The sequence below is a fragment of the Ictidomys tridecemlineatus genome, chromosome 2 (genome assembly GCF_052094955.1).
Source record: "Ictidomys tridecemlineatus isolate mIctTri1 chromosome 2, mIctTri1.hap1, whole genome shotgun sequence".
Classification (NCBI taxonomy): Eukaryota; Metazoa; Chordata; class Mammalia; order Rodentia; family Sciuridae; genus Ictidomys; species Ictidomys tridecemlineatus.
In genome coordinates, this window is record NC_135478.1 from 230,618,793 (window position 1) to 230,646,563 (window position 27,771).

Genomic DNA, 27,771 nt, shown 5'->3' on the forward strand with positions numbered 1-27,771 from the left:
GCTGAGTGCTGAGTGGCACATTTACTACTGCACCGAGCTACTTATCCCATTGAGAGAGGAAGTTGTAGAGTTGTAGAGACTGGTCTCCCAGTCTTCTGTCCTTCCTGCAAACCACAGATTTACCACTGTTTGGCTTCCTTTTCCCTAAAACTTCCATAACATTCCACTGCCTGCAGGGCAGTCTCTGACCTCGGCAGTCCCTTACCTTTCCATTCCATCTCCCTTTTGTCTGTCACCTTGAAACCTGGTGGCAGTGGCACTGATGTGCTCACTTGCTCAGTCTCTCTGCTCAGCAAGTTCAAGTCCTTGCTGGCCCACTTTAAGGGGCTCTCCTGAGTCAGGTTTCTGGGAGCACCCTCACTGGGCTAACATTAGTTTTGGAATAAACAAAGGAGCTCTGTCATTTCACCAAGAGCCACTGCAATATGGCTGCACCGTCCAATGTTGAAGGTATTCACACCTGTTCTCTTAGCTGCCTGTGGATCCAGGAGGCTGGACTTGGTGTTGCTAGTCTGTATGTCTCATACTACAGATGTTCATATATACAAAGGTTTTCAAATATATATATATATTTGGAGGGTGGGAAAGAGAAGCTATTTGTGGCTAGTCTGACATTTACTATTTAAAACTCACACAACTGGGAGCTGGGGTTGTGACTCAGAGGAAGAATGCTTGCTTAGTATGCATGAGGCACTGGGTTCTATCCTCAGCACCACATGAAAATAAAGATATTGTGTCCACCAACAACTAAAAAATAAATATTAAAAAAAATCTGCACTTCAAGCTTAACTCAATGGCTGTGGGGACTTATCTGCATATGAAATATCACATTAGCAAGTTAACTTGGTGGAAGGTGAACACTAGAAATGAGACCTTGTCACCTGCTGGCCAGCAGGGTTGCCTGTGACAAACTCGGGTACCTGAATGAGACTCCAGTTCTTTTTTTTTTTTTTTTTAATGGTGGAGTTGGAATGAAGGTTGAGTGGAATTTTATTTTTTATTTTTTTTAGAGAGAGGGAGAGAGAATTTTTTAATATTTATTTTTTAGTTTTTGGCGGACACAACATCTTTGTTGGTATGTGGTGCTAAGGATTGAACCCGGGCCGCAGGCATGCCAGGCGAGCGCGCTACCGCTTGAGCCACATCCCCAGCCCAGAGATTCCAGTTCTTGCTGAGATTATTTTAGGCTTCATTTTGAGATGTCCTTACTAAAACCAAAAATTATGTTATTTCTTCCTTTTGACCACTCATTTACCTAACCTCCTAAAATATATAGAAAACTGAGTCAGACTTTTAGAATCTTTACTTTTGTTAACTAATATATAAAACTCTATAAGGTGACACAATAAGAAACATAAGAAGTAAATAAGCAGTATGAGGCAATCCTTCAGGTGTCCTTTATAGTACTGAGGCTTGAACTCAGGACTTCCTAAATGGCTGGCAAGAGCTCTCCCACAAAATCTCATTCTGAAGTAGAGGATCTAGAACTGTAACAAGGACTTAGTGACAATCTTTGCTGAAAGCACTGATTCTTTACTTGGGCCTTCAAATGACCAGTGAATAACTAAAAGCAGGATAAAATTAACTTGGTACCTCTGGCTCCATTGCACATTATCTCTGCTCTGAGTCATCTTGGATTCCAGGAGCAACAGGTCTGATCTATATAGACATCATGTGATGACTTGGAACTGTCTCCCCAGGCAACAGCGATTTCCTGTCCCTATCAGGCAGCCTGACCAATCATGAGCAACCAGACCACAGCCACCTCCCTGTTCCTGCTCCTTTATCACCTGGACACTCACCTCAGTGTCCCCAAGACTGGAAAGCTGGTGTGCTTTCTCTTCCCTGTGTAGTTAACTGATACAATGTCTTCTTCGCCTTTCACCACTATTTCCATTTGTACTTTGGGGCAAGTGGTCAGATCTGATTTGTTGGAATTCCCAAACATGGGCTTCTAGCCTAGGGCTCTAGTAATGGAGCCACTATCCAGTGTGCCAACTGCCTAAGAGAAGAAACTGTATGGGTGAGGACACTTTTCCTTTCTACCCTGTGAGGTTTCTGTAACTGGATTTGTCAAAGGACAAAATTCTAACTCAGTGAGACAATCTCAATTAGCTCTATTTGTCTTTTTTTTTTTTTTTTTTAAAGAGAGAGTGAGAGAGAGGGAGGCACAGAGAGAGAGAGAGGGAATTTTTTTTTTTTTTTTTTTTTTTAAAGAGAGAGTGAGAGACAGAGGGGGACAGAGAGAGAGAATTTTTAACATTTATTTATTTTTTTCTTAGTTCTTGGCGGACACAACATCTTTGTTGGTATGTGGTGCTGCTGAGGATCGAACCCGGGCCGCACGCATGCTAGGCGAGCGCGCTACCGCTTGAGCCACATCCCCAGCCCCCGAGAGAGGGAATTTTAACATTTATTTATCTTTTCTTAGTTCTCGGCGGACACAACATCTTTGTTGGTATGTGGTGCTGCTGAGGATCGAACCCGGGGCCGCACGCATGCTAGGCGAGCGCGCTACCGCTTGAGCCACATCCCCAGCCCCTATTTGTGATTCTTAAATTCGGGTACAGTAGGTTCCCTAAAATAGATTAAGTGTTCCAATGGGCTAAACAGAGGAATTTTTTTTTTTTTGGCACCAGGGATTGAATTCAGGGGCACTGAGCTCTATTTTTTGTATTTTATTATTTTTTTTATGGACACCATACCTTTATTTTTATGTGGTGCCAGGGATCCAACCCAGTGCTTCAAGCATGCTAGGCAAGTGCTCTACCACTGAGCCACACTCCGGCCCTATTTTGTATTTTATCTAGAGGTAGGGTCTCAACTGAGTTACTTAGTGTCTCTCTATTGCTGAGTCTGGCTTTGAACTCATGATCCTCAGGCCTCAGCTTCAGAGTTGCTGGGATCATGGGCATGCGCCACCATGCCTGGAAACCCAGAGAAAGTCTGAAGAACAAACCATTGGCAGACAGGGGGATCCCAAGTTTGAGGCCAGCCTCTGCAATTCAGGGAGACCTGTCTCTTTTTGTAGGTGCTGGGGATGGCACCAAGACCCTTCTGCATTCCAGGCAAGCAGTCCACCACAGAGCTGTATCTCCTTTCTCAAAGGGGGAAAAAAAAAAAAAAGCCATTGGGATAGGGCATTTCAATATTAATTTCCTCCTAAATCCAGGCTGGCCCACAGAACAATAGAAACACACCTACTGGGTTTGGACTACCTTTTGGTGCAAGGATCAAGGCAGAGGGAACTTCATTGTCATGCCAGTGAAACGGTCGGCCTGGGGGATGGAACCCCAGCGCTCTACCCCAGCCACATTCCCAGCCCCCTCCGTGGACATGTGTGCGCCATGAGTGTGCCAGGGGGTACACCCCGGGGCACTGTCACCGAGCCTCACCCCCAGCCCTCTTTCTTTTTTCAGCCAGGGTCTCGCTAAGTAGCTGGCCTCGCACTTGCACCCCTCTGCCTCCGGGGTCTCCCGCGAGGCCCGTGCTGCGTTGCGCGACAGGCTCCCGGCCAGTCGCCCGGGCGGGCCTGCAGCCCCACGTCCCAGGCCAGCGGGGCTGGGGTCACCGACGCACGCGGCCCGCTTCCCCCCGCATTTCCAGCCGGGGCCCTCGGGTCGGCTTCGTCCGACTCGGGCCTCTCTCAGTTCCAGGCGAACGGGTCTAAGAAGCGAACCCAGGCTAACCAGCCCCGGCGCGGGACACTCGTCCCGTGCACTAGGCAGAAAGAGAGCGCCGCGCACAAGGGGCGGGGACGACCCCGCGACCCGCCGCGACCGCCTGCAGAGCGCCGCCCCGGCCCGCGCGGTGGCGGAACTTTCGCGAAGGCCGGGCGGTGCGGGGCGCGTGCGCGTGCGCGGCGTCAGGGCCGGGCGGAAGTCGACGTCGCCGCGCCGCCGCCGCGTGACGTACTTCCTGTTTGTTGTTGGAGAAAGGAGAGAAAGGAAAGCGCGAGGAGCCGCTGCCGTCGCCACCAGCGCAGCCGTGCCGCACCGTGAGCACCCGTCCGTCCGCCCCGTCCCGTCCGCCGCGTCCTCGGTGAGCCGCGTCCGGCTGGCGGGCCAGCGTCTGGGTCTCGGTGGTGGCCGTGGCTGGGTCTGGGGTCTGGGTCAGGGTTTGGGCTGGGTTCGAGGCCGGGGCCGGGGCCGGGGCCGGGGCCGGGGCCTGGGTTGGGGTCGGAGCCGTTTCGGGCCCCGGGCTGGGGTAGGCGCCTGGGTCTCGGCCTGGCTTGTGGCCGGGGTCTGGGTCTGGTCTGGGTTGGGGCCGGGGCTGGGTCCGGGCGGGTTTGGGGTGCGGCTGGGTTCAGAGCGGCGGTCTGAGCCACCGGCTCTGCACCGGGGCGTGGGTTTGACCCGGGCGCGGGGCTGGGACCGGGCTTTGGCCGAGTGAGGGTCCCGTGAGGGTCTAAGCGGAGGTCCGAGTCCGGTTCCGGAGCTCGGGTGGCGCTGGGTTCGGGCCAGTGCCGCACGCTGCCGCGGAGAGTCGGTTGAGCCGGGCCGTCCGCGCGGGGCGCCGGGGTCGGCGGAGCTCGGGGCCCGGAGTCCGCGGCCTGCACCCGGCGCAGGCGGGCGGCCGGGACGGAGGCGGCCGCGCGGCCGGTGGGAGCGCAAGGCGGTTTCCACACTCCGGGCGGTGGGGAGCCGGCCGCTCCCGGGGCCGCTGGAGTTTATGTAACTAAGTTTATGTAACTAAGTTTACGCTCCTCGCGCCCGCGTCGCCCGGGAAGCGCGGCCGGCGGCCTCGGCTTGTCCGGGGAGTGAGCTTGCGGCGGGCTGCTGGGCACCGGTGTGGCCTGGGACGGGACCGGCTGCGGACGCAGAACCGGTCTCCCCGGGAGGCCTCGGGCCGCAGCCCAGCGGAGTAGGCCCAGCAGCGTCCTGGGCATTTTCCACGTTTTACTTCAGGGGTTTGCTTTAAGTTTTTGTTACTAAAAGACTTTATTTTTATTTCCGGTTCTGGGCCTGGAACCCAGGGTCTCGCGCCTGCTGGACCCGCGCTCTGCCACTGAGCCACACCCCCAGCCCTACGGCTAAGTATTTTAACGCCACTGATTTAGTAGAAAAGTTAGACTAAGCGACCGTCTCCTCATAGCCCCCCAAGGAAAAAGGAAAGGCAAACTGTAATCTAAATGTTTCAACTTTCATAGCTACTTGCTCCTTGAGGTGAATTTCGTTTTTCTAATCTTTCGTATCACCATGAATTAGTGTTGTTTAAAAGAAATTGTATACTTTTCCCCTAGTCCTGTCCCTTGTACTTTCGGGGACATTTGCTCCAGCTTGTGTTTTTATTTCCACCACTGGGGGAACCAGGAGCTCCAGAGGGGTTAGGGCTGCCTTTTGTGTTTATATACACTGATGAGCTGCATTTTTTTCCATTATGAATAATAATATAAAATTTGGAGAATGAGTTACCTTTTTTTTTTTGGTGTAGTTTGTAGGAGTGGGTGACATGACATGAAGTGGGACAAAAAAAGCGTTGAGAGGTGGGTTTTTAATTTTTTTTGGTGGGGGCAGTGGTGATTGAACTCAGGGGCTACATCCTCAACCCTATTTTGCATTTTATTTAGAGTCAGGGTATCACTGAGTTTGCTAAGCAAGCTTTGCCTCCCAAGCCGCTAGGGAGAGGTGAGTTTTTGAAGTTGATATTGTGGTATGGTGGAAGATTTAAAAAAGATTTGGGCGAGTTCAGAACTCGTTGAAACATCAGTTTCCAGACTTATTTTGTAATAGATAACAAAGTGTCCAGATTCAAGAGGTGTGCTGGCTGCAGGATGGATTAACTTGAGTTCTGGGTGCAGAGCATTGTTTCATACAGTGAAGACTATATGAATATGAGATTACTATGTGTTGTAATACCTACAACTAAGAGGCCTGGATTAGTTTTTCCCTTTGAGCAATCCCATTATTTTAAGTGGTAGAACCAAGGGTATAATCATTTTCTCTTGTGCTCTTGTTTTGGGACAGTTTCAAGCACATAGGCAATTGTACCCATAACTACCACCAACTACTTTTTGTGGTTTTCGGGATCAAACCCAGGGCCTCATGAATGCCAGACAAGTGCTCCACTATCTACTGAGCTGCATCCCCAGCCCTTTTCATTTTTTGAGCCAGGGTTACACTAAGTTGCTTAGGTCTTGACAAGTTGCTGAGGCTGGCCTTAAATTTGGAATTCTCCTGCCTCAGCTTCCCAGAGTTGGTTGCTGAGATTGCAGCTCTAGGAGACTTTTTTTTGGCCACTGCTTTTTTTTTTTTTCCCCCCTAGATTTATATGTGGTACTGAGAATCAAACCCAGTGCCTCACACAGGCCAGGCAGGTGCACTGTGGCTGAATCACAGCCCCATTAAGTTCTTTTTATTTGAGACAGGGTCTCACAAAATTGCAAAAACAAACAAACAAACAAACAAAAAAAAAAAAACAAAACTAAGTTGCATAGCCTGGCTTTGGAACTTAGATCCTCCTGCCTCAGCCTCTCAACTCCTTGGATTATAGGCATGAACCACCACTCCTGGTTTATCTTTCACATTAAAAAAAAAATTTTTTTTTTTCAGTCGGACACAATACCTTTATTTTTATGTGGTGCTGAGGATCCAACCCAGGGCCTCGCATGGACTAGGCGAGCACTCTACCGCTGAGCTACAACCCCAGCCCCTATCTTTCATAGTTTTAAAGAAGGCACTTTAAAACACTTCTAACTGGAGTCTAACTGGTATGACACATGTATACCACTTTCCACTTTACTGTTAATCTGATAAGGTTACATTCTATGTTTAGTGTTTACAGATGAAGAAACTTTTAAGCCATTTCTGATGTCTGTCAATAAGGAGTAAGTGAACATAGTTAGCTTTCATACTTGATGTTTTGACATGATTTTTAAAAAAGAACTTTTTTAGAGAGTTGGGTGTGGTGATACCTGCATTTAATTCCAGCTGGGAGGCTGAGGCAGGAGGATCACAAGTTCAATGCCAGTCTCAGCAGTTTAAGGTCCTATGCAACTTGGTGAGACCCTGTCTCAAAATAAAGGGCTGAGGATTGACTCAGTGGTTAAGTGAGTTTGGGTCAATCCCTGGTAATAAAAACAAGCTAAACCAAACTTTTTTTTTGGTTTAAGTCTCTCACTTCACTGGAAATGATTCTGTGTTGAAAATTTGGTGTGAATTCTTCCAGGACACCATCTAGTGGTAAAGGGCTGGTAGCTGCAAGCCCCTTAGTGAGTAGGATGGATCAGTGGCAAAATTGAACCAATGCTGTAAGATTTCAGAGGGAACTTGACCCTAAACAGAGATTGAGAAGAAAAGTGAAACTGGTCAAACGAAGGTAATAAAATGATGATGTAGGAATGGAAAGACAAGGGTCAAGCTACCTGGAGAGAGTGACACTGGGTAGGTCAGCCAGTAAGATTGGACATTTGCTTTGTTTTTGATACTGGGGATTGAATCCTGGGGTGCTTAATTACTGAGCTACAATTCCCAGCCTTTTTTGAAATAAGGTTTCCCTAAATAGCTGAGGTTGGCCAGGATCTTGTGATTCTCCTGCTTCAGCCTCCCAGAAATCCTTGGGAGTATAGATGTATGCCACTGCACATACTTTATTGTATAGGAGATTGAATCCAGGGGCTCATATCCATTGAGCCTACAACTCCAACTCTTTTATTTTTTTTTATTTTAAAACAGATTCTTGCTAAGTTACTGAGGCTGGCTTCAAACTTGGGATCCACTTGCTCCAGCCTCCCCAGTAGTTGGGATTACAGGTTGGCATCACAGTACCTGGCTTCATGTTTTGATTATATTACTGATAAAGTGTTTGTCAAACTTAATATTTGGCTCCTTTCATGTTAGTATTCTACTTAAGAAATAAATTTCAAAAATAATTTTTTAAGGTTTGGAAAATTGAATTTTGGTAAATATTAAAAGGATTTAGGCCAGGTTTGGTGGTGGCATGCCTGTAATCTCAGCAATTACAGGCTGAGACAGGAGTATCACAAGTTCAAAGGCTGCCTCACCAATTTGTTGAGGCCCTGCCTGGGGAAAAAGGCGGGGGGTTTGGGTAGGGACTAGGGATGTAGCTCAGTGGTAAAGCGCCCCTGGGCTCAATCCCTGGTACCAAAAAAGAAAAGTATTTGGATTCCTAAGGCTCATATATAGTACCTATCAAAGAGGAGACAGGTTCGGTTTATTTATACTGCTCTTGTGTATTGCAGAAGCTGTACTTTATTTGGCTATAGCTTGATTTTCTCTGAAAATTGTTACCTTATCTAAAATTCATAAGGACTTTTTTGCCATTCTGAATAAACAAGAGTGACTATTATTTTGGCTGCCAGAGGCTTGAGCTATCTGCATATTAAAGCACTCCAGGCATTTTAGGAATCTTCAGCTGCAGTTGAAAACTTTTTTTTTTCCCTCTTTTGAGGGGAGGAGTAATATCCTCACACAGTATGATTTTGACTCCTGTAAAACTGTTTTTACCACCACAAGCATGTGAAAAGTCTGTTAAAATTTATGTTGTCCATACTCGCACACATTTTGTCTTGGTATGTGCACTAATAATTCTTTTTTTTAAAAGAATTTTTTTTAATTGTAGATGGACACAATATATTTTATTTATTCATTTTTTATGTGGTGCTAAGGATCGAACCCAGTGCCTCACATGTACAAGGCAAGCACTCTACCACTGAGCTACAACCCCAGCCCAGTGCACCAAAAATTCTTACTTCCTTGTGTCACTTTGGCTTGATCCTCTGGGTTACGCCTTGAATCTGAAGGCCTTCATTTGTACCTAGACAGAAATGTCCAGAGTGCTCAGGAGATGACTTGGGAGTTGGTCACACCCGTAAGTGTGTAACAGATGACTGCTGTTTAAAAGAACAACCTTTGACCTGGAGTCATGGCAAAAGCTTCCTCTGTGTGTCTCAGGAACATATTGGGGCATTCAGGATACAGGTGGAATGCATTAGTAGATCTGTGATGAGGAGTGATGATGATTTACTACTGTGGCTTCCTCCCCCCCTTTTCTTACCTGAGTGTTATATTCTGGGAATTCAAAAGATGATGAAATGACATTTAGGAAAGCTCTCCAGATTTATGACCTTTTCATTTAAAATTCCCTACTTCTGTTCCATTAAGCAAATTTTCCTACACTAAATTTGTTTGATGCCCAACATGAATTGAATTCCTCTGAAAATAAATATTTAAATTACCCATTTATAGGCTAGTAGAAGAAATAGGCATATTAATTTGTTATGTCCTATTCTTGTGCTGGGGATTGAACCTAGGGGTGCTTAACCACTGAGTCACATCCTGAGCTTTTTATTTTTATTTTTTTTAATATTTATTTTTTTTTTAGTTATTGGCGGACACAACATCTTTTTTTGTATGTGATGCTGAGGATCGAACCCGGGCCGCATGCATGTCAGGCGAGCGCGCTACCGCTTGAGCCACATCTCCAGCCCGTGAGATCTACCACGCGGCCTGCGCAGTGGTTTCATTAATGAGGTTCTAGGCATAAAGTTAGTTAGAAGAGATCGAAATAAAACACAAGACTCAGTTACCTTATTTCTATTGCTAGGTCCGAGACATGCTCCCCTCTCTGGTTCCCTCCTCCAACCTCCCAGCAGGGCAGCAGGGATTACTCAGGGCTAGCAGGAGAGAGAGAGTGAGCACGCTGGGGACCAGCCTTTTATTGGGGAACAAGAGATTCAGGGGAGAATTCCATCCAATGAAGGTTGAGGGGGGCTGCACTCCAAGGTCAGGGTCAGTGATTGGGTCCCCGGGGTCAGTGGTCAGGCACACCCCCACACGGATGGGCTCTCTCATCAGGAAAGGGTCAGGAAAACTTCAACTTTGCCAAAGTGCCTCAGGCCCTTAACGGGAGTCGCCCAATCACGTGTTAGAATGGCTTCCCACACGTGAGCTTTTTATTACTTTGAAACAGGGTCTTTCCTGGTTTCCCAGGCTGGCCTGAACTAGGAATCCTTCTGCCTCAGGTCCCCCTTTCAAGCTGGGATCACAGGTTCTGCCAACGGAGCCTGGCCCTACTAGAACATTCAGGCAGGAAGATCACATGTTCAAGACCAGCTTGAGCAACATAGCAAGGCCCTGTATAAAATAAAAAGGGCTGGGGGCATGTGCAAGGCTTGTGTTTCATCCCCAGCATGGCATAAAACAAAACCCCACAAAAATTAGTAATAAGACTTAAAAATGTAACTTTTTTGGGGGGGGGTTGCTGGTAGTGGTGTTGAGGATTGACTCAGTGCTTCATTACATTCCTAGCCCTTATTTAGAGACAGGATCTTCCTATTGCTGAAGCTAGTTTCGAACTTGGGATCCTCCTGCCTTAGTCTTTACAGCTGTTGGGATTACAGGTGTAATCACCCATCTGAGGTAAATGTAATTATAGTGATTTAGCTCACCTGTAGAGTAATTGTGGAGGGTAGTTAATTCAACTTTTGGTAGCTGAATTACTGCTAGGGGATTGAGGAAATAGCAAAACAACAGTAGGGGAATAGGTATCCTCTAGTCTTCTAGAAAGATGATCTTTGTGAGGTATACCTAGTCCTAATATCTATGGGTCTTAGTCCCAATACTTACAAGTTTAATTTTTTTTTGTATTTGTAAGATACATCTGGAGAATGTTGAACGTGTAAATAATTTGGTGGTAGGGGCTACAGGGAATTAAGCTCAGGGGCATGCAACCACTGATCCACATCCCCAGCCCTATAGAGACACGGTCTCACTGACTTGCTTAGTGCCTCACTTTTGCTGAGGCTGGCTTTAAATTCTCCATCCTCCTGCCTCAGCCTCTTGAGCTGAGCTGTGTGCGTGGTAAATAATTAAAAAAAATTTTTTTTCTTTTGTAGTTGTAGATGGGCAGAATGCCTTTATTTTGTTTATTATGTGATGCTGAGGATTGAACCCAGTGCCTCACGCATGCTAGGTAAGTGCTCTGTCACTGAGCTACAGCCCCAGTCTGGTAAATAGTTTGTTTGAATTAAAAAAAAGGTTTTTAACATTTAAGAGGCCGGCTGAATTGGAAGGAGAGAATTTCTTTCTTAGCCACAGTTTCTCCTTGGATAACTAAAGGTTTCTTTTTCTGGTTATTTTTTCGAACTTTTAAGACATAATGTAAATAGGTAAGAATCGCTGGTTTTAGTCTTTTTCATCCATGTAGTTTTTTGCGTCATCTGGCAGGTATGGTGCATTGAATGCAGACTTCTCTTTGGGCTAGGTCTAGACTCAAATAGAATAAAATTTGTTCTCTTTCAACAATATCTAGCATGTATTGGGTATGCAGTTTCATTTTAAAATTTCATTAATTTGGATTGGCTAATATAAATTCATGCGAAGTGGACTTTGGGTTCATACTGAATCAATGGGGGGGCGGTGCTTGTTTGTAGGACAGATTGGCAGATTTACATCCTGCCTGTTGCAATAGTATCATGGATTAGGATTAGCAGTTCTTTCTTAGACAAGTTCCTGTTGCATACTCCAGCAACAGTTTGCTTTCTATCTATTTAATATTTATTGGGTATTGGAAATCTAAACCAGGGACTATACCACTCAGCTATGTCCCCAGTCCCTTAAAATTCTTTTCTTTTTTTTTTTATGATATGGTCTCCCTAAATTAACTGATGCTAGCCTTGAACTTGGGCTCTTCCTTTCTCAGACTCCCTTTTGCAGGGGGATTACAGGTGTGTTCTGTGAATCATTATGCCTGGCCGGACTGCTATCCTTATTTCTGTTTCTAGGCTGTCAGGAGCTTATTCTTGAAGTTCATTGTTGATTTAGTTCAGCGTTTTAGCTGCACGTAATTATATCTTGTAGAAGCACCATCACCTTAACCCGTTTTGCTGGTATGTAGCTCAGTGGTAGACAGCTTGTGTGAGAAAGGCCCTGGTTTTTTTCTTTTCCTTTTTCCTTTTTTGGTGCTGGGGATTAATTTAGGGCCTTGTGCATGCCTGGCAAGCACTCTACCAGCTGAGCCCAAGGCCCTGGTTTTGAATTCTAACACTTCAAAAAAATAACACAAAATTTAGGTCCCCTGTGGCCTCCCCCGCTCCGCCCCACCAAGCAGTAGTAGCAAGTTCTGGCATCTGGTGGGCATGCATCATCTGTGTGAAGAGTGTATGTTGGAGTACATGCCTGTAATCTCAGTGGCTGAGGAGGCTGAGACAGGAGGAGTTCAAAGTCAGCTTCAGCAAAAAAAACAGGTGCTAAGCAACTCAGTGAGACCCTGTCTCTAAATAAAATATAAAATAGGGATGGGGATGTGGCTCAGTGGCCAAGTGCACCTGAGTTCAATTCCCGGTACAAAATAAAAGAGTGAATGTTGGGAGGCTAGACTGTAGTAGCATGGTGTCAAAGCAATTGCTTACCTTGTGTTAGGCACTGGGTTTGATCCTTAGAACCACCTTAAAAAAACAAGGCATGTTGTCCATCTGCAACTACAAAAGTAAAAAAATGAATGCTTGAAGACAGATTTGGAATGTAGTAATCTCAGTAAATCCTTCATATGATTTGGTTAAAAGTAAAAGAAAGGCCAGCAATTAGGTGGAAAAATGGACAAGGATGTTGATAAGCAGGCCTTGGGAAACAAAGCTGTAGATGGTTCTTGAACCTCAAAGGTACTTAACTGTACAGCCTGGTGGTACAGCCAGCAATTCCTGTGACTCAGGAAGTTGAAGCAGGAGGGTCCCAAGTTCAGGTCAGCTTGGGCAACCGAGTGAACCCCTCAGCAAGTCAGCAAGACCCTGACTCAAAAAGTGGGGGTTGGGCTAGGATTGTGGCTCAATGGTGGAGCACTTGCCTGGCATATATGAGGCCCTGGGTTCTATCTTCAACACTCCATACAAATAAATGAGTGAATGAATGAATGAACAATAAGAAAATAGGGCTGGGGATGTGACTCAAGCAGTAGCGCGCTCAAGCAGTAGCGTGCTCGCCTGGCATGCGTGTGGCCCGGGTTTGATCCTCAGCACCACATACAAAGATGTGTGTCCGCCGAAAACTAAAAAAAAATAAATATTTTAAAAAAAGAAAATAAAAGATTAATAACTAAAAAATATTTAAAAATAAAGTGAGGGGTGGCTGGAGCTGGGGGCATACGCGTGTAATCCCAGTGGCTTGGGAGACTGAGGCAGGAGGATCTTGAGTTCAAAGCCAGCCTCAGCAAAAGGGAGGTGCCAAGCAATCAGTGAGACCCTGTCTCTAATAAAATATATATATAAAAAAAAGGCTGCAGGGGCTGGGTTGTGGATCAGGGGTAAGGTCCTTGCCTAGCATGCGTGAAGCACTGGGTTCGATCCCTGGCACCACCTAAAAATAAAAACAAAATTAAAGGTATTGTGTCCATGAACAACTTAAAAAAAAAAAAAAAAGGCTGTCGATGTGGCTCAGTGATTAAGCACCTCTGGGTTCAATTCCCAGTATCAAAACAAAAGGGTGGTGCTGGAGATATGTGGTAGAGTACCCCGTGGTTCTCAATTTCCAGTACCAAAACAAAAACAATGAGCAGTTAGGCTTTACTTACTATGATGGAAAAATCAAGCAAGGAAGTATTTCTGAGGACTGCAAAAACCTGAGGCTGATAATAATAATAATAATCAGAATGTAGGGCTGGGGATGTGGCTCAAGCGGTAGCACGCTCGCCTGGCATGCTTGCGGCCCGGGTTCGATCCTCAGCACCACATACCAACAAAGATGTTGTGTCTGCCGAGAACTAAAAAAATAAATATTAAAAATCCCCCCCCCTCTCTCCCTCCTCTCTCACTTTCTCTTTAAAAAAAAAAAAAAGAATGTAAATTGGTGCCAGCCACCTCTGAGGCAGTTGGGTAGCAAGTCTGTCTTTCACTTGGGGTTGAACCCATAGGTCCTTTTAACACTGAACTTCATCCCAAGCCCTTTTTGTTTATTTTTAAGAAATTTTGAGACAGGGTATGGGTAAGTTGCCAGGGGTCATGCTCAGTTTCCAAGGCTAGTCTGGGATAACAAGCTTGCATGACCGCCCCCACTTTTTTTCTTTTCCCTGGGGATAGGATCCAGGGCCTTGGATATGTTAGAAAAGTGCTCACCCACCGAGCTACAGCCTCAGCTCAGTATCTTTGGTTTATTTGATTATTATTATGATAATTATTTTGGTGGTGCTGGGGATCAAACCCAGGGCTTTGTGCATTTGAGGCAAGCACTCTACCAGCTGAGCTATCTATATCCCTAATCCTTAATTTGAAAGCATTCCGCAGCCTACCTAGAGATCTTGCTTCCCTGAGACAGCAGTGGTGAAGAGGGCAGCTCTAGAACCTTGGGCCTAATCAGGCCCACCTTTGTGCAGTTGTCCTGTTGGGCAGTGATTGTGCTGACCTTTGTAGGGCTGTCCTTCTAGGATGAAAGGAGGAAGAGTAGATGAGACTAGTACTCCCCGTAGTAAGGGCTCAGGTATTATCTGTAAAACTGACTTTCGTGATGTCAGGGTATTTGTTGTGGTGTGGTTTGAGATGGCAAAAAGCTGATGGACCATTGGGTCCTTATATGCAGACTTAGAGATTGAATTGATTGAATTGATAGGAATGTCCTGCCCAGGTGTACTGGGAAAGAGGTGGTAGGGTGGGTTGGAAGCTAGGTAGGAGTGTTCTGGAAAGGAGCAGTTCCTGCCCCACAGGATCTATTTCATCTGGATTAGGTACTGTGTTTTTGCTTTGTAGCTTGTTCTGCTCCATTTAGCTCAACAAAAGAACCTGCAGCAGTCGTTTTCATTTTGGGTTATCATTGTGTCTGAAGGGGCTTCTGGCAATGTCTGGAGACTTTGGTGGTTTTTTTTGGGGGGGGGGCAGGGGTTTACCACTGAACTCCATCTCCATCCCTTTTGATTTTTTATTTTGAGAGAGAGCCTTGCTAAGTTGCTGAAGCTGACTTCTTGCCTCAGCCTCTCAAGTTGCTGGGCCTGGAGACTTTTTTGATGGTCCCAACTGGGAAGGTGTTTCACCCATCCAATGGGTAGAGGCCAGGGATCTGCTAAATAATACAATGCACAGGACAGACCCCCTGACCCACGGGACCGAAGTGGGATGCCTGTTTCTCTACCTTCTACTATCTGGCATTGAATGAGATAACTTGGATAAGTTGCCTCTTCCTGGCTCTGCAAGAGACCCTGGGTAAACCTCTGTTTCTCTGAGTTTGTGGGATAGAGTTAGGTGTGGGGCAGGGGGAAGTTCAGTGAATCTTTGTATTGGAAAAAAAAAATTTTGGGGGGGTACTGGGAATTGCACCGAGGGCCTTGATCATGCTAGGCAAGTATTCTACCACTGAGCTACATCACCAGTCTTGAAGTTCCTTTTTTAATAAAGCAGTTAAAACTGTGTACCAGTGTCCTCTTTCCCATGGAGAGGGGATAGACCAATAAATCATGTATTTCTTAATTTTCTTTTTAATTCTTAAGCCATTTAAGGGCTTCTGCAATGTGAATTGGTTGTGTAGGCCTAGAAGTTTACTTGATGACAGAAAAAAATCTGTCCCTATGGTCTCTACCCTCTGTTTTTATTTTGATATTGGGAGATTGACTTTGGGCACTTTATTATTACTGAGCCACATTCCCAGCTCTCATTTTTTTGTTCTGAAACAGGCTCTTACTAACTTGCTTAGGACATAACTAAGTTTCTGAGGCTGGTCTTGAAATTGTAATTCTCCTGCCTTAGCTGTCTGAGTGGTTGGGATTACAGGCATGTGTGACTGAGCCTGGTGCACCTTCTGTTTTTAGATTTTGAGTGCATATGTTGTGATTTGTGTCAGAATTTTTTCTATCTTCTCTGTACGGGGTTATTCCTAATTTTCCCTTCCTCAGTAAATATCAGCTTTGTCTGCACCAGTGATCCATGCTCCTTCCTTTTGGTGTTTGTTAGTTGTGATTTGTGTTTACTTGCCTGTCTTCACTGAACTTTTTTTTTGTGTGCACTCTGGGGATTGAACCCAGAGTGCTTTACCAAAATTACAACCTTAAATTTTTTTTTTTTTTTTTTTTTTTGCTTAAGCATTTTATGGTTTGCTTGAGGCTGGCCTTGAAACTGTCCTCTCCTACCTTTTTTGTGTGTGTGTGTGGGAGTGATTATCAGGGATTGAACTGGTGGGGGGCTTTCAACCACTGAGCTACATCCCCAACCCTACAGGGTCTCATGAGTTGCTGAGCTCCTTGCCATTGTTGAGGCTGGATTTTGAACTGGCAGTCCTCCTGCCTCAGCCTTCCATAACTGGGATTACAGTTATGTGCTACCAAGCCCAGCCTGCCTTCCAACCTTAGCCTTCTTGTTTCTGGGATTATAGGCATGTACCACTGCATGCCCAGCATTATCTTTCTCCAGAATTATTGGCTTCTGTTGTTCTCAGAGCTAGCATAGATGTTACAAACAGCAAGTTTGGGCTTTTCTTTTCTTTTTAAAAAAAATTTTTTTTTTATTTGTAGGTGGACACAATACCTTTATTTTTATTATGTGGTGCTGAGGATTGAACCCAGTGCCTCATGTGTGCTAGGCAAACGCTCCTCCACTGAGCCACAACTCCAGCCCCTGTTTTTTTTTCTTTTTGTGGTTCTGGAGTTCAAACCCAAGGCCTCACACACTGTACCACTGGGCTATATCCCCAGCCCATAAATAGTAAGTTTGTATGGGCAAGGTCACTCAGAATTTGGGCAAGGTCACTCAGAATTAAAGAATTGTTATCATAGCAGATTTGGTTGGTTGGACAATGAACCAAGCTGTGAACTCTCTTCATCTGCTCCAAAAGATAATGCAAAGGCAGGATAGTAATCCCAGGTTCAAAAAGACCTGGGGGCAGCTTGGGTTGTGGCTCAGTGTTAGAGTGCTCGCCTGGCATGTGTTAGGCACTGGGTTCGATTCTCAGCACCACATACAAATAAATAAAGGTCTATAACAACTAAAAAAAAGGGGGGGGCTCGGGTGGCTCAGTGGTAGAGCACTCGCCTAGCACATACAAGGCCCTGGGTTCGATCCTCAGCACCACATAAAAACAAGTAAATAAAATAAAGGTATTGTGTCCAACTACAATTAAAAAATAAATATTAAAAAAAAGACCTGGGTGTTTATCAGAGTTTTATTATTACCAGGAGAGTCACAGTTGCCTTCCCATTGCACTGGTTCAGAAAGAGATATAGGAGTCTTATTCTCTTCTGTAAATGGCAGTCTACCTAGACTGTCTCTGAGCATTCATGTTGGATTCCTGCTAAGAGCCTGTAACATTGGGACATGCTCAGAGGGGAGGGACCAGTTAGGTTGGGTTTCTTAGAAGGAAGTAGAAGTAGTAGAGAGTCAGAATCGCAGCACTCCAGTCAGAATAGCAGCTATTATGAAGATAGCAACAATAAGTGTTGTTGAGGATGTGAGGGGAAAAAAGGCACACTCATACATTGCTGGTGAGACTGCAAATTGGTGCGGCCAATATGGAAAGCAATATAGGGATTCCTTGGGAATCTGGGAATGGAACCACCATTTGACCCAGCTATCCCTCTCCCTAACCCAACAGCATACTACAGGGACACAGCCACATCAATGTTTATAGCAGCACAATTCACAATAGCTAAACTGTGGAGCCAACCTAGATGCCCTAGAGTGGATGAGTAGATTAAAAAAAAAAGTGGCATATACACACAATGGAATTTTACTCAGCAATAAAAGAGAATAAAATCATGGCATTTGCAGGAAAATGGATGGTGTTGGAGAAGATAATGCTAAGTGAAGTTAGCCAATCCCCCCCCAAAATGCTCAGTGTTTTCTCTGATATAAGGAGGCTGACTCATAGTGGGGTAGGGAGGGGGAGCAAGGGAAGAATAGATGAATTCTAGATAGGGCAGAAGGGTAGGAGGGAAAGGGAGGAGGGCAGGGGATTAGCAAGGATGGTGGAATGTGATGGACATCATTATCCAGAATACATGTATGAAGACTCAAATTGGGTGTCAACATACTTTATATACAAACAGATATGAAAAATTGTGGTATATATGTGTAATAAGAATTGTAGGGCTGGGGTTGTGGCTCAGGGGTAGAGTGCTTACCTAGCATGTGTGAGGCCCTGGGTTTGATCATCAGCACCACATAAAAACAAAAAAAAATAAAGTTCTTGTATCCATCTACAACTAAACAAAATTTAAAAAAAGAATTGTAATGCAAAAAAAAAATTCTAGTCAAGAGAGGGAAGCATCATGATAAAGCCCCCACATAGGCAGCTGTGTGGAAGAGAAACCAAGATCTGCTTTCTAAAACTGAACATGTACCAGAGGGTGAACATTCCCTGGAGACCTGTGGAACAGGATCAGGGAGAAGACAACCCTTGGTTTCAAGTCAGGACCTGCCTTTGGAGATGGCGAGGGTGGTTGTAGGAGGTGATCATAGACAACCCCATAACTCTGGATTCTTTTTTTTTTTTTTTTTAATAGTTTTTTTTTTTTTTTTTTTTTAAAGAGAGAATGAGAGAGGAGAGAGAGAGAGAATTTTTTTAATATTTATTTTTTAGTTCTCGGCGGACACAACATCTTTGTTGGTATGTGGTGCTGAGGATCGAACCCGGGCCGCACGCATGCCAGGCGAGCGCGCTACCGCTTGAGCCACATCCCCAGCCCCATAACTCTGGATTCTGACTAGCAGGTTCCAGACAGCAGCCAGCTGCTTGTCCTTCGATCCTGTCTTGGAAGATTAGCTCACTGTTTTTTGTTCTGGGTCTTGGAATGTTAAAGGTCAAATAACAGTACTTGGGATCAAATAAGTTGACAAATCCTGAAATCATGATTTTTACTTCTGCTAAGTAGCTGCTGTCATTTAAAAAAATATTTGTTCCAAGTAAGTTGGTATTGCAAAAGGATTTACTTGAATCATGAAGTGTTTTATTGTGGGTTATTGGAAGTGAGCCTCAGTGTTCCTTTAGCAGAATGGGTGGACCTGGAAGACCTGATGTAGCTCAGTGGTAGAGTATTCCTAGTTTCCATCCCTAGTGAGGGCATGACATCCTTGTAGATGGGTTTTCTAACTCAGTGGTTCATGTCCTGCATGCTCACCCCCACACCCCTGGATACTCCCCTCCTGTTGTTATTGGAAGATCATCTTTGCCCTCCCTCCCCCACCCCTCCCCCTGCCTTACTGGGGATTGAACCCAGGGGCATTCCAGCACCAAGCTACATTTCCAAACCTTGTATTTTAAAGACAATATCTCACTAGGTTGCTTAGGCTAGCCTTGAACTTGAGATCCTCCTGCTTCAGCATTTCAGGTTCCCAGGTTGCTGGGATTATAGGCAGGCACCAGCATACCTGGCTTCTGTTATTTGTTTAGGCATGCATTTATTCATGTGTATGTGTTTATTTATTGGGGACCTGGGGATTGAATCCAGGGCCTGGCTTATGCTAGGCAAGCACTACTGAGCTACACCTCAGTTTGTGAAATAAGTTTAAATTCATAGGAGAATCATGGAGAAGTAAAAGTTTCCTGTGTGTTTTTCACCCAACTTTTATTAATAGAATATCTTATGTAACCATGGTGTGTTTTTCAAAACGAAGAAATTCACTTGGGGCAGTATTGTTCCCTCTGCTTCCCACGCTGTAGTTCCTTTTCCGTTCCAAGAGCCAATCCAGAAACCAAGGTTGCATTTGGCTGGCCTTTGTTGGATACCCCTAGGCTGACAGAACTATCTTTTCTTGACCAGCCTATGATTTTTAATAGTTCTTTACTTTTGCTTGGCTATAAGTCCTGGGCTCATCTTGTACCTCTCCTGCCTCAAACCTGGCATTTCTTGATATAGTGAATGTTCCTCTAATCCCCAGCTGAGGGGACAGTGTCCCTTGTAAGGGCTGATGTTGTCCACTGCATGCCCAGGGGATCCTAGTGACGGATTCTGTAGTTGGCAGTTTACCTCTGCAGCGTGAGGCTCTTGCAGTGGTTAAGGCTAAGAAGCAGGATGCTGGTAGAGGTAGAGGAGGGGATGGAATTGGAACATTTGGGAGCTAGGTGAGGCTAGGATGGATAGGACTGTGACGGTTTGTGTGGGTGTGTGGGCTTAGTGATGTTGGAGAGGGTGGAAGTCTCTAGGACCAAGCAGTGTGGGAGTTACGAGGGAGAAGCCAGGTGCTGAAATAGGGAGAATCAGGGGTTAAACTTTGGTGGTTCTGCTTGGGATGCCTGCTAAGTGCCCAAGTGGCCACGTTGCTTGGTCATCATCTATTTGTGTCTGAAAGGCCAAAGAGAGACCTAAGGTTACATTTATATTTTCAGCTTAGTTTTTGTATAGTGGTTTTGTCATAGGGTGAGTGGAGGGAGCCTTTGCATGGGCCATGGAAGACCCATCAGAGATTACAGGAAGGGCATTTGGGAAGACAGGCAAGGAGAACCTGAAATCTTGGGTTGGTACCATGGAGGCTTCTCTTATTGGTGGGACAGAAGTGGCCAGCTAAGGCAAAAAAGCAGAGGAGTATAAGCAGGTTGCAATGGGACTGCAAAGAGCAGAGATTTTGTTTTGGTTTTTCCTGATACTGGCATTGCACCAGGAGCATCCTGCAACCAAACCATATTCCTACTCCTTCTTAAATTTTAGTTTGTGACAGGTTCTGACTGAGTTGCCCAGGCAGGTCTTGAGCTGGTCCTCCTATCTCAGTCTCCAGAGTTTCCCGGATTACAGGTGTGTGTCACTGTGCCTGGCAGGGCAAGGTTTTGACTCTCCAGTTGGTTTTGTCTCATTCATTACCATTGAAATTGTTTTTCACAGTCTTCTTCATTTAGTAAGAAAAATGGCTAGCATGGAATGTAGCCCGCAAGCCAGGCCCTGTCAGCTAATGGTGCACGTCCATGCCCCAGTTATCCCTGTGCCTGTCTTGCAGGGCAGATATGTGGTAGCTGAGTCTTTGCAGAGGCAGATGTAGCCTCCCAGTGTGATCCTGTTCTTTCCTCCATGCTCAGTGCCTTGCCGCAGCATCTTGTGCCACACTAACATGTCACCTCCACTGATACATTAGTGCAAGTACAAGACAAACTGGCCTAAGAAGTGACACACTGGCTAGTCTCTTTCTACACATGGCTCAGGCAGTGGGTCTGATTGGAGCTGGAAGGCAGACCTGGGATTTCCAACCTTGTTCTGGTGGGTGCTGCTGTTGGCATTGCTGTTAAAATGTGCCTCAGAGCCTTTGCAGCAACAGCATTGCATTGCTGTTTTGATGTTTAGCTTTTCCCCCTAGAACTGAAGGGGTTCTGATTCTCTGCTGCTTTTTTGTGGCTTCTGCTATATTGTGGCTGAACTTGAGATTTGGATTCCTGGAAGATAGAAGGCTGCTCTGCTCTTGGGTCTTAGGAGAATTTTGTTGTTCTGACTGGTCCAGTCCCCTTAAGGTCTTTAAAATACTCATGTGCTGTCACTGTAACCACCAGTAACCTTATATTGCAATTTACTTTATTAAAATTTCCTCAATACTTTATGTAATGTGAACATTTCAAGTGGAGTTGAAAAAACTATACCATGAACAACCATTTTGCCCATAGGTACATTACCTTGTCAATATCTGGCAAATGAGATTTAAGGGTTAAGTTGGAATAGTTATAAGAAAACAGTAATCACATAGGGTATTTTGACCTAATTGTTACTGAAAAAATTCTGGTAATCTGTTTAAGAAAAATATTTGGTACTGTAAATGCTAAATTTTAGTTTTGTTCTTTTCTGAGTTATTTTTTTGGTACTAGGTATTGAACCCAGGGGTTCTTTATCACTGATCTACATCGCCACTACTTTAAATTGTTTTCTTATTTCTGATACAGTCTAGATAAGTTGCCGAGGTTGTTCTCAAACTTGTGACCTTTCTGCCTCAGCTTCCCGAGTTGCTGGGATTGTGTGTGCACTGCACCTCCTAGTTCCCGCTTGCATTTTTGTTTTTGCTTTAAGAAGTCCCCTACTGGGCTGGGGATGTGGCTCAAGCGGTAGCGGACCGGTTTCAATCCTCAGCACCACATACAAACAAAGATGTTGTATCCCCCGAAAACTAAAAAATAAATATTAAAATTCTCTCCCTCTTTCTCTCTCCCTCTCCCTCTCTTTAAAAAAAAAAAAAAAAAAGAAGTCCTCTACTTTGCTTTTTTTTTTTTTTGCTTCCCAGGAAACCCTCGGGTGCTTTACCATTGAGCTACACCCACAGAGCCATTTTTAAGTTCTATTTTGATTTGGGGTGGGGTACTGGGGGTTAAAATCCAGGGGTGATTAACCACTGAGCAACATCCCCAGCCCTTTATATTTTATATTTGAGACCAGGATTTTCTGAGTTGCTTAGGATCTCCGTATGAGGCTGAGGCTGGCTTTGAACTTTCAATCCTCCTGCCTCAGCTTCCTGAGCTGCTGGGATTACAGGTATATGCCACCGTGTGTTAGTTGGCAGTGATAACTATCTAGCTAGTGTTGAGGCAGGACAGTGTTGTGCTGGTTCGATAGATGGGCCCTTGGGCATTAGAAGGCAGATGGTAAAGTTACACTAGTAAGTGTAGTCCAGGGCCTTTCCCTTTTTCTGTCTGGGGAATGTGTGGGAGGTCTTTTGCTGGTTCCTGCTGTTCCCCTGAGAGCAACAGAGCCATGGAGGGGTGTTTCTTAGGGCAGGGACAGTGTGTTCCTGTGAGCCCTTCAGCCTTGCCCAATGCCTGGCCTGGGAATGCAGTAAGGGGGGAGGTAGCTGAAGCTTCCCAAGCACGCCTGTGTCCAGGGAAACAGATACAGAAAGCCTTTTAGCTGCTGGTCTAGTGGCCACCAGCCTCTGCTCAGGGCTCAGTCACCTGTTTGTTTCTTTCAGTCTATAATTAGATGATTTCACAGCTAGATAAAGAAAAAAAGCTGTGAAATCATCTAGAAGGGTCTTTGGGCCCAGGTCTTGAACCAGTTCCCAGACTAGGCCCAGACTGACAAGCTAGTGTCTGATGAACAGAAGTTCTCCCTGTGGGTCAGTAGGTACAGAGGTGATCTTCCTGTCCCCCCCCACAGGTCTTACCCTCATGAGTCACCCAGCTTTGGCAGTCTTGTCAATGACCACACATTTTTAATTGCAGGACTTGTTCCAACAATCTGTTAAAACATGGTGGATTACTATGAAGTTCTAGGCGTGCAGAGACATGCCTCACCCGAGGATATAAAAAAGGCGTAAGTAGATTTATTTCTGAAACGATATATAAGATAATGTGTAAGCATACATTGGTAAGTGGATAGTATAACTGTTACCTATTAAAATGGCTTTTTTGTTTTTCTTTTGTGATGTTGGGATTGTAACTCAGGACCTCACATGCTCTGCCACTGCACTATAACCCTAATTCTAAAACGGATTTTAATGTAATATATCATCAATGAATGCCACAGTTTATTAAATTTTTTTTTATATTGGATTAAGCCCAGGTGTGATGTTAAAACCCCCCAACTCCTCCCCACCTTTTTAAAAAAAATATTTGTCAGATGGGGTCTTGTTAAGTTGCTTAGAGCATCATTAAGTTGCTGAGGCTGGCCTTGAACTTGGAGTGTTCCTGCCTCAGTCTTCTGAGTTTCTGGGATTACAAGAATATACCACTGTACCTGGCTGGTTCATGCAATTTTTTTCTCCATACTTTTTTTTTTTTTTTTTTTTTAAAGAGAGAGTGAGAGAGGGGGACAGAGAGAGAGAGAGAGAGAGAGAGAGAGAATTTTAACATTTATTTATTTTTTCTTAGTTCTTGGCGGACACAACATCTTTGTTGGTATGTGGTGCTGCTGAGGATCGAACCCGGGCCGCACGCATGCTAGGCGAGCGCGCTACCGCTTGAGCCACATCCCCAGCCCCAAGGTTCATGCAATTTTAATACATAAACAGTACAGATGAGCATTTATTTGAATTAGACGGCCTTACAGTTTACTTATCGGTAAGGTTGTCTAGTTATTGTTCCTTTGCTTTGGGACTGAATTCCTTATATGCCTGAAGTAGGTCAAAATTGAGAGGCCCCAGGACAAATGGTGCATGCCTGTAATCCCAGTGATTTAAGAGAATGAGTTTGAGGCCATCCTCTGCAATTTGGTGAGACCCTGCCTCAAACAGTAGAAATGACTGGTGATAGAGCTCAGGTTGGGGGACTCTCGTGTTAAGTCTCTAATACTACCCCTTGCTCCTTGATTTTTCTTTCCTTTTTTTGGACCGAGAATGTGAAAATCTCTCAAACCCTTTGCATTGGACTCAGCGGTGGTGTTGACTGTCACTCTTATGCACCCCTTTCAGGCACGGTAGGGGCCAGACCTGAAGCCTAACCCATGTTGCCGTTATATCCCTGCTGACCCTCATGAGTGCTGAGAACTCCTTCACTGCCCACTGTGCCTGTGTCTGTCCAAACTGAGCGAGTCCCAGGTTGCATATGGCTCCAAAGGACTCTGGATCCATTCAGTTCATTGAGGTGTTAACTGAGAACAAGACTTTCAAACAACTTTAAAAAAAACTTTTCAATATATGATGAAGTCTAAACTTCTAAATGGGAAAAGGGTCTTCCCCCCCCTCTTCATTTGGAGCAGAAATAGTCCTTTCAAAACATTGAGCTTGGCACATACCTGTGATCCCAGCGGCTTGGGAGGCTGAGGCAGGAGGATCGCGAATTCAAAGCCAGCCTCAACAAAAAACGAGGCGCTAAGTAACTCTGTGAAACAGAAGTGCTTCAAACCAGTCAACCAATTAGGTTAAGATAGCTGTCAGTGTCTCCTGTTTCAGACCCAGCCAAGAGGCTAGCTGGTCGGCACAGCCCACTGAGGAGAGACCAGGCTGGCCTGGGTACTGTCACTTTGGAGTGTGAGTATCTTGCACATCCTGGATGGGAGGCTGAGGGGTTTTACTAGGTCTACACTGTTCTTATATTTGTTTTAGTTAATAGCCGCTTTTACAGAGAGACAGAACAGTGGAACAGAGAGATAGTTGAATTCCTTCTTCCCTCCCCCTCCCCCCGGGATTGATCTTAGGGGGACTGAACTCAAGGTGACTGAACCATTGAGTCACATCCCCACCCTTGTTTTGTATTTTTACTTAGAGTCAGGGTCTCACTGAATTCCTCAGTGTCTTGCTGAGGCTGGCTTTGAACTCCATCCTCCTGCCCCCGCCTCCCGAGCCACTGGGATTACAGGCGTGCATCACCGTGCCTGGCAATACTTTTGAATAATATGTTTGAATAAACATGTAGTAATTTTATTTACTGATGGAATCACATGTCTGGCTTACTAGCATCGGAGAGCAGATTGATTTTGCTAAGTACATGCAGGTTGATTTAAGCGTAACTTTAGAAACAGGCGGTTACCTTTAAAAGCAACAAATTTTCCCTATTAAGTTGCATAAGTATTAGCTTTTCACATGAGCAAAATGATAACCATGGGGTGGCTGTTAGCTTTGCTGTGTGTGTTGATAGTTTCTATTTGAGGACTAAGGGGGTGTGGCTGCTATCTCCCCAGCCCCCTTTTTTGGTACCTGGGTTGAGCCCAGGTGTGCTTAACCATTGAGCAACATCTCCAGCCCTTTTTTATTTTGAGACAGGGTCTTCCTAAGTTGCTTAGGACCTCACTAAGCAGCTAAGGCTGGGTTTGAACTTTTGATCCTCCTGCTTTCGCCTCCCAAGCTGCTGGGTTTACAGGTTGGCACCATTGGACTCAGCTTCCCCCTCTTGAGGCAGTATACACTTCCCTTACAATTGAATCACAGGCCAGGGTTTTCTCCTTTGATACTGACCTGCTGGTATACAGGTTAGACAACTCTGGAGGTTGGTATTACAAATAACTTGTTGCTTTTTTTTTGAGGGGGGGTGAGGTGGTTGTTGTTGTTTTGTATTTTGTTTTGGGGAAAGAACCAAGAAGCGAATGTCCAGGCCTTTTTTTTTCTTAAAGAATTTTTTTTTCCTCATTGTAGATGGACCCAATACCTTTATTTTATTTATTTAACTAAAAAATCTTTTTCAGTTGTAGTTGAACAGAATACCTTTATTTTATTTATTATGTGGTGCTGAGGATTGAACTCAGTGCCTCTCGTGTACTAGGTTAGCGCTCTACCACTGAGCCACAACCCCAGCCCATATTTTATTTATTTCTGCATGGTGCTGAGGATCGAACCCAGTGCTTCACTCATGCTAGGCAGGTGCTCTGCCACTGAACTATGACCCCAGTCCCTCCCAGGACTTTTTATCTTAATATTTATTCATTCATTAATTTTTTTGGTGCTGGGAATTGAACCCAGAGCTGTTTACTCACTGATCCATATCCCCAGCCCTTTTTATTTTTCTAACTTGAGATGAGGTCTGGCTAAGTTGCTTAGGGCCTTGCTAACTTGGTGAGGCTGACCTTAATCTCTGATTGTCCTGCCTCAGCCTCGTGAGTTGGCTAGGGTTCTAGGCATGTTCCACTGTGCTTGGCTAAATTATGTTAGTTTTAAAAGCTCACTTGTGGGGCTGGGGATGTGGCTCAAGCGGTAGCGCGCTCGCCTGGCATGTGTGCGGTTCGATCCTCAGCACCACATACCAACAAAGATGTTGTGTCAGCCGAGAACTTAAAAAATAAATAAAAAAAAATAAAAGCTCACTTGTTTTATGGACTTTGTACATGTGATAAATATTCTGCTCTTTTCCCAAGATACCGGAAACTTGCACTAAGGTGGCATCCAGATAAAAATCCTGAGAATAAAGAAGAAGCAGAGAGAAAATTCAAACAAGTAGCTGAGGCATATGAGGTGTTATCAGATGGTGAGTAATGCTGAATTTTAGGGGAGGGCTCTGAGTGGGTGAAGTAGAACTGGGAATGGAGAGGCAGTGAAGCCTTCCTCTGGCCTACCAGGATGTGGACACACATCCTGACACCAGCTGGATTTTGAGACCACTGAGAATGTTTCTTTCTGGTGAAGCTTGGAACGTACCCAGTGAGCCACAAGTGTTGAGGAGCACCCAGGATGACTTTGATAGAACAGTAGGAATGCCCTGGCTTGGAGGAGCTGAGGAAGGCATTGGGCTTGGGCTTGGGGTTGGGTTACAGGGCTTTGTTTTGTTTTGTATTTTGGCAGTACTCAAGATTGAGCCCAGGAATACTCTACCACTGAGCTGCATCCCCAACCATTTTTATCTTCCATTGAGATAAGGTCTCCCTAAGTTGCTGAGGCTGGCCTCAAACTTAAGATCTTCTTGCCTCAGCCTCCCACATAGCTAAGATAACAGGCATGTGCCACCTTGCCCAGCTTGCAGGGCCCTGCTTCGGTCACTGCATGTGGTTGTGCTTGCCCCTGCTGTCCTCTCATCCTCATTGCCTTACTTGGAAATATACCATGTTAATGGAGTAAGTTCTACTGTTTGAATGGACTTTCAGTAAAGAAGGAAGGGAACATACAGCTCAGAACGAAACATCAAAACCTCTGTGTTTTTTCCACCCTTGTTCTAGAGTGTAGGTATTGAATGCCATTGAAAGACAGAAACATTGGCTTAGTTTTGTGACTAGGTCAAAGGTCAGTTATTGGTGAAATGGTTTTAGTGATTCATGGTGAAGGCAAGACTGCAGGGGCCTGGTGGGAATGGTGACAGAGACTGGAAACTATTACCCACACTCTGGGTAAGGCAGAGGAGGTTAGCAGGGTAGGGACTGATTAACTGACCACAGGAAATGGGCCAAAGCCTCACGTGTTCTGTGTGTGGTCAGGTGACAGTTGGCTGTTTGAGAAAGGAGCCCAGTGTTACCTTCTCAGCAGTCACCAGCATACTGCCTCCTTGTGCATCAATGCTGCTCATAAGCGATGAGTCTCAGACA

General features: G+C 45.2%; 1 protein-coding gene across 2 annotated transcripts in view; it reads left to right on the plus strand.

Moving 5' to 3' along the window:
- The first annotated feature begins 3,883 nt into the window (after window positions 1–3,883).
- The window catches only part of Dnajb6 (DnaJ heat shock protein family (Hsp40) member B6), a 63,415-nt gene continuing 39,527 nt past the window's right edge, over window positions 3,884–27,771 (plus strand). For both annotated transcript variants that reach the window (XM_078040935.1, XM_078040936.1), the window contains exons 1-3: window positions 3,884–4,041; window positions 23,052–23,142; window positions 26,614–26,723. In XM_078040935.1, coding sequence (XP_077897061.1) covers window positions 23,078–23,142; window positions 26,614–26,723 — 175 coding nt within the window. In that variant the 5' untranslated portion in view covers window positions 3,884–4,041; window positions 23,052–23,077. The remainder of the gene's footprint in view (window positions 4,042–23,051; window positions 23,143–26,613; window positions 26,724–27,771) is intronic.